The sequence below is a fragment of the Cryptococcus neoformans genome, chromosome 2, assembly GCF_000149245.1.
Source record: "Cryptococcus neoformans var. grubii H99 chromosome 2, complete sequence".
NCBI classification, from domain to species: Eukaryota; Fungi; Basidiomycota; class Tremellomycetes; order Tremellales; family Cryptococcaceae; genus Cryptococcus; species Cryptococcus neoformans.
Window position 1 is genome coordinate 659,263 of NC_026746.1, and position 8,238 is coordinate 667,500.

The 8,238-nt window shown below is 48.7% G+C and overlaps 3 protein-coding genes; 1 reads left to right on the top strand and 2 right to left on the bottom strand.

The window, feature by feature from the left end:
- The first annotated feature begins 102 nt into the window (after window positions 1-102).
- On the top strand, window positions 103-3,285 carry CNAG_03735 (hypothetical protein). XM_012191810.1 has 15 exons: window positions 103-594; window positions 652-951; window positions 1,007-1,170; window positions 1,237-1,469; window positions 1,529-1,597; window positions 1,667-1,715; window positions 1,788-1,840; window positions 1,905-2,102; window positions 2,194-2,276; window positions 2,344-2,370; window positions 2,442-2,511; window positions 2,567-2,581; window positions 2,648-2,706; window positions 2,785-2,938; window positions 3,012-3,285. Exons 1-15 carry the CDS (start codon window positions 206-208, stop codon window positions 3,060-3,062), a joined length of 1,914 nt encoding a protein of 637 aa, XP_012047200.1. The 5' UTR covers window positions 103-205; the 3' UTR covers window positions 3,063-3,285.
- CNAG_07476 (hypothetical protein) lies at window positions 3,241-7,474 on the bottom strand. XM_012191811.1 has 6 exons: window positions 7,111-7,474; window positions 6,661-7,070; window positions 6,465-6,595; window positions 6,284-6,420; window positions 5,752-6,239; window positions 3,241-5,697 (listed from the first exon to the last, which is right to left on the bottom strand). Exons 1-6 carry the CDS (start codon window positions 7,115-7,117, stop codon window positions 3,529-3,531), a joined length of 3,342 nt encoding a protein of 1,113 aa, XP_012047201.1. The 5' UTR covers window positions 7,118-7,474; the 3' UTR covers window positions 3,241-3,528.
- A 394-nt stretch (window positions 7,475-7,868) lies between these two features.
- The window catches only part of CNAG_03738 (pantetheine-phosphate adenylyltransferase), a 1,327-nt gene continuing 957 nt past the window's right edge, over window positions 7,869-8,238 (bottom strand). The window contains exon 2 of the mRNA XM_012192036.1: window positions 7,869-8,238. This exon is cut by the window's right edge and continues 366 nt beyond it. Within this exon, the coding sequence (XP_012047426.1) occupies window positions 7,955-8,238 (284 nt within the window). The 3' untranslated portion in view covers window positions 7,869-7,954.

Genomic DNA, 8,238 nt, shown 5'->3' on the forward strand with positions numbered 1-8,238 from the left:
GTGGAGGCAGTGGACGAAGGCTCCAAGCGGGGTTCACCGCCATGACAAACTGTAAAGCTAATTTCCAGGCACCAGTCTTGTATTTTCGTTCGGGACTAAGATCTGTTGCGTGCGACGAGACGTCTCTTTCGATCGAGGTCCTGTAATTAACAACACCCTCCCCCCGCTTCCCATCCACTTCCCATCCCCCGTCTCCCCCCAAGGCATGGCCCGCTACCTCCGCATATACATCGCGGTCGCCGCAATCGCGCTCCTCGCCGCCGCGCATTACCTCCTGCAGCCGTTCTCCCTCACAAGACACCGCAGAGCCACCGCCTCGTCCAGAACACAATCGTACAGCTCCTCCCCCGGCGTATTCGACGAGGAAGATGGCCAGCTCATCGACAGCTCAGGCCTTGTTGTGGACGAGAAGGGCCTGGTATCCTACTCGCAGGACAATGCAACCGGACATCCCATCGAGATGCTCATCGAACGGGGCAGAAAGCTGGCAGAAGAGATGGACAGCAAGATCGCAAGTGTCACGTCTGTAAAGGATTCGGTAATGGACTATGTCACTGCATTTGGCATGGGACCGCCTCGAGGTTTCGAAGCATGGTGCGTTGCTCCGAATGCATTTTTCATATTGTCCGCCGCTGACCTCGTTTTCACTAGGTATGCCTACACGCAAAGCGTCCCTGCACCGCATCCGCCTCCTCTCCCCTCACTCATTCCTCTTGCCCATAGACCCGTGCTTCCTTTCCTTTCCCACCCAGCCGCATTATTGCGTGAGCGGGTCGAAAAACTACGCGAGACTGACGAATTCATCTTTACATTGACATTCGTTCCTGATGGCCAAGGAGATCGAGGTACAGCCTGTAAAACGAATGAAGAATGGCATGCAGAGGATTGGCGTGTAAGGGACAATGGCAGAGTGCTGGTCAGAGGTGCTGCCGCGTGGAGCTGGAGGTGCAAGTATGTCGTAAATCGTTCACAACGAGAGCTGAGCTCGCTGATATATCGGATGCAGCAATACTCTGACTCTCCTCTTACCGTTCCTCCCTCTCATGCCTGAAGAAATGTTCATCCAAACACCTCCTGTGGAGCTCGCTTTTTCTGTCGACGATGGACCTCGCGGTATGATCCACAACACTTTCCGAGAACGAAGCGAAGCCTTGGCTCGTGCAGGGAGATGTATGTATCTTGTTCCAGCCTTGAGGATAATGTACTGAAGGCGTTCCTTTTTTTTTTTTCAAAAAGTATGGCCGGAAAGTCAACTCCAACAGGCTGAACAGGTCATGAGATGGACTTATGGCTGGTCCTGGTCATGTCCCGAAAACACCCCTCTTAAAGATCGTGGCTCAGACTTGGTCCTCAACGATTTGATTGATGATTTGTCTGCCGAATCACAATATGGAGAAGAATCCAAGACATTTATCGCCGACTTTGACAAGAGCGTAGATTATTGCATGAATCCTGACCTTATGAACCTTGTAAGTGGCTTGTAGCATGGGGATTCCTTTTTTTTTTTTTGGTTAGCTGATGATTGCAGCATCACGTACTGTTATCCGAACGTCATCGAGCAGCTGTTAGGCTCGTTCCTACTTTGGTCACCTGCAGAGTAAGTGATCAGTTGCTGGATATGATCAATTTCTGGGACGTTTCTGACGTTACTCCATTTTTTTTTCAGACCAAATGGAATTCAGATCTTGTGGGCGTACCCCTCGACGGTGTTTTCGGTGCGTACCTGGCCCCTCTTTTTTTTTTTCTTAAGGAAAAAGTTCTGTGCTAACAACCTGATCTTGTTCTAGAAACTGTCAAATTCATCCCCTGGGAAGAAAAGAAGAACAGCAAGGCATTTTGGGTATATATACACTCTTCTCCCTTGTATGTTACTACGAATTGAGATGGCTAAAGCTTCAATGTAGCGGGGTACAGCCACAGGCCTCTTCCACGACAAATTCAGCGCATGGCGCCAGTCTCAGCGTGAACGTCTTCACTGGTTCGGCACCAACACGACCGGTACCGTCCCCTTGCTCTTACCTGATGGATCGATCAAGGATTGGGACCGGGCCAATTTGGTGGATAAGTGGTTGGATGTTGGGTTGAGTGGCGGGCCAACACAGGTGAGTCGTGGCTGATAAAACGGCGACTGTGGATTTCCTTTTTCCTTTATTTTACTTTTGTTAACTCGACGACTTGTTTGTGACTTGAAAGTGTAATGTCGAGGATGGAACCTGTGCTGTCATGGCCGAGGAAATCGATTTCAAAGACCGGGTCAATAAACAAGAGAGTCTCAAGTGAGTAGAAATTGTTTGTTCAAGACGCGTTTTGGAGCGCTGCCTAGCTGACCTGATCTACTTGTAGATATAAATATATGATTGATGTGGACGGGTAAGTCCCATTCCCGTGTACCGTTTGGCGGGGAACCCAACATTGCTAATTTTATATATCCTTTTGAAAAGCAACGGTTGGAGCTCGAGGTTCAGAAGGCTGTTACAGGGTAACAATGTGGTCTTCAAGAGCACTCTTTATGTAAGTGGTTCGTCTCACAATTGACAAGATCATTAGCTGACGCGAACACACCCAGCCCGAATGGTTCCATGTAAGCCCCAAAAAAATTAATTGAAATGCTACGCACAACATATTAATAACTCACCAAATCCTTTAGGACATGCTTATTCCCTGGTATCACTATGTTCCCACAAAGCTCGATTACTCTGACATCTTGTACGTTATTTTACTTAAGTTAATTTGTCTGCCTGCGAAAAAACGTCATATTGATGAGTTTTTTTTTTCTTTGTGCAGCGATACCTTGGCATTCTTTCAGGGATCACCTGACGGCAGAATCCCAGGTCGAGACGATCTCGCCAAAGAGATTGCCGCCCATGCGTACGAATTCGTACAAGAGAGATGGAGGGAAGAGGATATGAGGTCGTTCATGTACCTCCTCCTTTTAGAGGTAAGTCCTTTGCAGGATTTGGTACAGTCATCAGAATCTGATTTGAAACCCTCTTGGTTTTTCGATCTTGTAGTACTGGCGTTTGATGTCTGACGATAGGAAAGCGACTTCATATCAAGGGTGATTTGGGTTTCTTTTTTTTTTACCGGATTTTAGGGAGTTCGTATAGATGAGTTTTTTGGGTTTACATTTATATAAGGGGACGTTTGTATAACAGTTAGCTATATACAGGTTTGCGACACCCCTGCTAGTGGTTCTATTCTACTCGTCCTTATTTATAGACATTTTTTGATAGCTATAGATCATAGAAGTTATTCGCATATGCATTCAGCACCTTATCGTCACTTGGAAAATGGATAGGTATTTTCAAAGCTTTCGCAAATTTTGTTGTCCTTGTACTTCATATAAAGCGGCGAAGCCCTTTGTCCTGCCTATACAGTATATGTTCATTAGTCGATAACTTTGAGCGAACACATTCTCAACCATCTATCTAGATTCGAAAGCAGCATTATAGGATAAATACGACGGCATAGAGCCCGATTAGAAAAAAAATATATAAAAATTCGGGACCTTCATGATCCAGCAGCATTCTACACGCCCCCAAACAGCCGGGCCTCTTCCCTCTCCCCTGTCTTCACACACTCTACCTGGCCTTCCACTGTTTCCAGAGTCTCGCCATCAGTGGTGGTAAATTCAGTGGTGGTCGCCGATGGAGACACAATATCCTCATCGCAAGGAAGAGGAGTGAATTTTGAAGAAAGGACAGCCGAGTTAATCCGGATAGGTGTATTGAGCTGGTCGTGACCGGTATTTGACGTACTATCATTTTTACCGTCTTTCATGGGTACAGGAACCACAGCTTGAGGCTGACGGAGATAGTCGCCAACAGGACCTTCCCTTCCGGCCAATAACCATGCTATAACCCTGCCTTCGGGCGTCTCTGCAGCGCCATGTTTTCCTTTCCCCTTGCCCTCTTCACCCTGACAAGCCTCTAGATCAGGATATGGTACACCAAACTGCGTAAGGATTGCATTCAACAGCAGACGGCATTCTGAAACTGAGGTTGCATGGTCAAGGAGGTTGCGCAGGGGTACAAGATCCTGCTTAGGAACAGCATCTCGGGGTGTAACGGGCTCATTTGTCTGTTTCAGAGGTGGAAGTGGTACCGATTGCGATTCAAACTCCTCAATGGGCACTCCACAAGAAGCAGGTACAGGTGTTTGCCGGTCCGACTCAGACGACCGCAGCTCCGCAGGGTTTGTTCTGGCGAGATTAGGCGAACGCTCACTATCAGAACCCTCGTTTGCAGTGGTAAAGCTCCACGCATCCGCAGGCGAACCGATTGTTGGAGATTCAAAGGGCGTTGCAGAAAAGTTTTTAGAAGGAGTGCGAGAGGTAGTGGCAGGGGTGATAGAAGTTGTTTTGCCGATAACAAGAGGCTTCTTCTCATTACTGTTTGGTGATGACAGCCTTAATCGCCTTTCACTGGACATATTGACTGGATCCATAGGATTAATGACGGATGCATTCGTCGCATCTGGTCCGGCAACCTCTTCCACCGACCCAGACCCTAAACAAGATTGGACTGTCTGATGAAGTACAGTCCCTGGAGATTTGTAAGCCATATTTTCACCAAATGCTGGCTCTGGATCGTGCACAGAGACAGGTGCAGCTTTTGGAGGTGTGTGTATTCTAAACGGAGACACATGCTGTTGCTGAGAGATTGGCGTCGAATATTCAGTTGCAGCAATTGGCGCTGGTGGAAAGGGAGGTTCAGGCTGATCGTTTCTGAACGCAGATTGCATTCCTGTCGTCATATTTCCCATCGACTTTTGCTTCCTTACTTCCCACAGCCAACTCTCTTTGTCTTGGGCAGTTGAGGAAAGAGAGTTGAGCTGTGAAAGACTGGTCGAAGATGAGGCTTGTCCCTCAGTTTGAGAATGTTGTTTGACAGGCAGCGGCGGGCGATATTTGTCGTCACCCTTCTTTTTGGACGAAAGTGAAACTTTTGAAATGAAACCTCTGAAACCCTTGGATTTTGAAGAGCTTGGTTGTCCACTATGGGACTCGTCATCTTGCACCAGACCTGGAGGGGGTCCGCTATTGAAAAAGTCTGCAAGCTCTTGTGCTTCTGTCCTATTTCGTTGAACGTGAATAAACTCGTCGTCCTCAGACAGCACAGTCGCATCACCTGCATTGACGGCGATGGGAGTGGTGTAGGAGGCTTTTTGGGGACGAGGGGGGGAAGACAGCTGGGTTTGTGGTGGATTATTTATCGGTCCTGGAGCAGCTTTACGCCTACTGGAACTGGCGGAAGTCGGGGATAGGGGAGGCGGAGGTGGTGGTGTACCCAGTATCACAGCCGGTACAGTCCTCCTCGTCGTGGGGGTCTGCTTAGGTTCCACAGGGCCGAAACTGTCATCTGCCAGAAGATCGAATAGGCTTTCCTTTTGGGATCTTGCGGCCCCTCGCAGTTCGTTCTCCTCGTCTTGCTCTTCAATGGCCTTTGCCGTTCGTGCGACAAGTTTTCGGGCAGATTCACTAGTGCGTCTTGGGCTAAAAGACGGACGAGAAGGGGGAGTGGATACCCGTGTATCGGATGAAGATTGCTTGGCAAGGTTGGGCGGGGGGGTCGGAGGGTCTGAGGGGACTGGAACCCGAGCGATTGAATGAGAGTGTCGCTTGTCGTTGATAAGACCCGTTGAAGGGCGTTGAATATCAGCCACTGCCGAAGGATGAGGCTCCTTGCGATTACCGGCCTATATGATATTAACATATAACTCTGAACTCAACAGATGCATTGCCACACTTACCTCAAAACTCTTGAGTCTGCCTGGGGTTAAACTGACTTTGAGTGTCTCTCCGCTCCTAACGAGCTGGTCGAACTCATCTTGCGCTTCCTTCTGGTCCGCTTCGTCTTGGCTCTGATTTTCTTCTTGCTCATAAGTGCCATGGAAGGCCCCCAGGATGAATCTGGTATTCGCGCTGAGTGCGCTGCCTGAACGCTCGTGTTGAGCTTGTTGAAGAACCTTGCTGACGGGTGAGCCGGTCGGCCCACGTTTAAGCCTAGAACCCTTTCGGATAACGCCTCCGGCGATGCCGCCTGTTGAACTTGTTTCAATTGATGAAGAGCCTATACGTGTGGTGCGAGCAGTATCAATTGATGTGTCCCCTCCTGGAGATGCAGTTAACAGTGCAGGGGAGGCTCGGCCTTGTGATCGGTCGTCCGGAGGAGAACGTGAAGCGTTAAACCGTTTCGATCGAGAGGTGGACTGAATAGTTAATCCAAGTTGATCTTTGACTGCAGGACATGATTAGACAATTTCTGAACAATGAAAGGCTCACCTTTCATCCTCTTGAAAAACCCCCAGACAGACTCGTCTTCACACAACGCTGTGTAGAGATCTTGAGGTCCAGTGACCGCCGTTTCAGAGTCTCGAGCAATGCGAGCGACTGACGACAGAATATGCTCACATACATGCCTATGATCGTTAAGTTGAATCACGCTTCTTTTGGCTAAACTTACTCGATGATGGCTGTGATCCACAAAGCCGATGGTATGATTGTCTCTTCACTGGCATCACCTCCCACTTTTAACCAGTCGGCAACAGCTTGCTGCTCCTTCATTTGGTCCGATTCGTCCTGTGGCGCAAGAGTCTTCAAGAGGCCACCCGACGATGTCAGGTTCACGGTCACCAAAGCAGATTATAACATGAACTTACCGACAAAGCAACACACTTGACACGCATCAGCTCAACAGCCTGTAATAACGGAAAGCTCCTGCCATTTCTGGTCTCGTAACCTTTCCAGTCCGGGGGATAGCCCCTAACGCTTCTCCCTTCTTGCCAGCTCCTCAATTCTACTTCAGCCTCAGCCACCGCATTCCTACCTAGCGCTCGCACTCCAGTAGTGTCGCCTGAACCCCTGTCACCTGAGAAGAAGGAAGGGATGGCCTCTCGTCTGAGGTCAAATGGATTGAGAGACTGGGCGGAAGTAAGGAGAGCAATGAGAAGTTCGTCTAGGAGAGTGTTGAGATGAGTAAGAGCGGCGGCGGAGAAGGTTGTGGGGCGAAGGTCTGAAATGAGAGCATTTGCCGAAGTGGCCGAGAGGTAGGGCATGGGCTGGGCTGCGACTGGGGGGCGTGAGCTGTGCGGCTGGAGGGGTTGACTCACCTGCCATGGCCGGGGTGATCGGGGTGTGCCGGTGGCAAATAAGCAGTAAGTAATGCAGTGAGGACGAGGAAGAAAGATTACAACACAAAATGGGAGGCGAGCGGGGATTATTATTTGTTATTCATCGATCAAAGGATAACAACTGAATGGAAGTGCTCGAGCCATAGCCCCATCATCTAGGTCCTAGGTCTGAGAGTCGCCGCATTATCGTCTCGTCGGCTCTTTTTTGTTGTTCTTCTTCTTCCAGCGACGCGTTGTCCATTGTGCACTCTTCTATCCTCCACCTTCTGTTATGGGTGGCGGTGGCGAATTGCGGCGAGTGACTCCTCTGATCTACGCAATTTCAGCCGAAGGAATGTAAGACAATAGACTTCATCACCCAATTGCGACAACGTGAAACGCGACTCAGGGGCCCAAGGCACACCCAAAAAGAAGATAGCGTGATTGATGATGAATGAGGAACAGATCTGGGGCGGATATCACCGCTCAATTAAGAAGATCCATTATTAAATAAATAAATAGGTAAGAGGAGCCGGAGAAGAAAAGAATCAAGAAGAGCGCTAACCCTCCTGGCCGTTCAGAACAATTGTTTTGGTTCCTACTTCTCTCGCATCCTTGACTTTCGCCAAGAAGGTGGCGCTGTACCCTCTAAGCATTTCCCAATTGTATATGTTTAGCCTGCACACAAACCTCTATACTATATGTAACCAGTGAACCTATTTGTGATTTATATTTATTTTATCAAAATGACTGGCCCGGGGAACATATATTGTCTGGGCAACTTTCAGCTTTCAGCTCTGCTGTAACATTGGTTTGCATTTATTGGGTATTCACCAATGTCTCCTTATCTGTCTTGTTCACCCGTCCCCCTTTCCGCAATCCAGTTTCTCACCCCAGTACTCCCCATCTTCATCTTCTTCAACCTGCTTTCGTCCATTTCTTTCTTCAAATTCATATCCCCATTTTCTGCAATAACATCTACCACAAACAACTCGAGCTCTTGCAAACCACCTTCTTTGCGCGTCGAATTGACATACTTACCGCCTGACAGAGTCTCATGTGATACGACGAGTGCTTGAACATTCGGATCAGATCTGGTAGGTCCGAGAGCATCGTGGATCTCTACGA

Bases quoted from the DNA above. Each gene is read 5' to 3' on its own strand.
- CNAG_03735 (XM_012191810.1), top strand. From the start codon at position 206: ATGGCCCGCTACCTCCGCATATACATCGCGGTCGCCGCAATCGCGCTC. The intron at 2,371-2,441 runs GTAAGTCCCATT...CCTTTTGAAAAG, and splicing joins TATATGATTGATGTGGACGG to CAACGGTTGGAGCTCGAGGT. The intron at 2,707-2,784 runs GTACGTTATTTT...TTCTTTGTGCAG, and splicing joins CTCGATTACTCTGACATCTT to CGATACCTTGGCATTCTTTC.
- CNAG_07476 (XM_012191811.1), bottom strand. The intron at 6,240-6,283 runs GTGAGCCTTTCA...CATGTCCTGCAG, and splicing joins GTTTTTCAAGAGGATGAAAG to TCAAAGATCAACTTGGATTA. The intron at 5,698-5,751 runs GTAAGTGTGGCA...AATATCATATAG, and splicing joins GCAGACTCAAGAGTTTTGAG to GCCGGTAATCGCAAGGAGCC.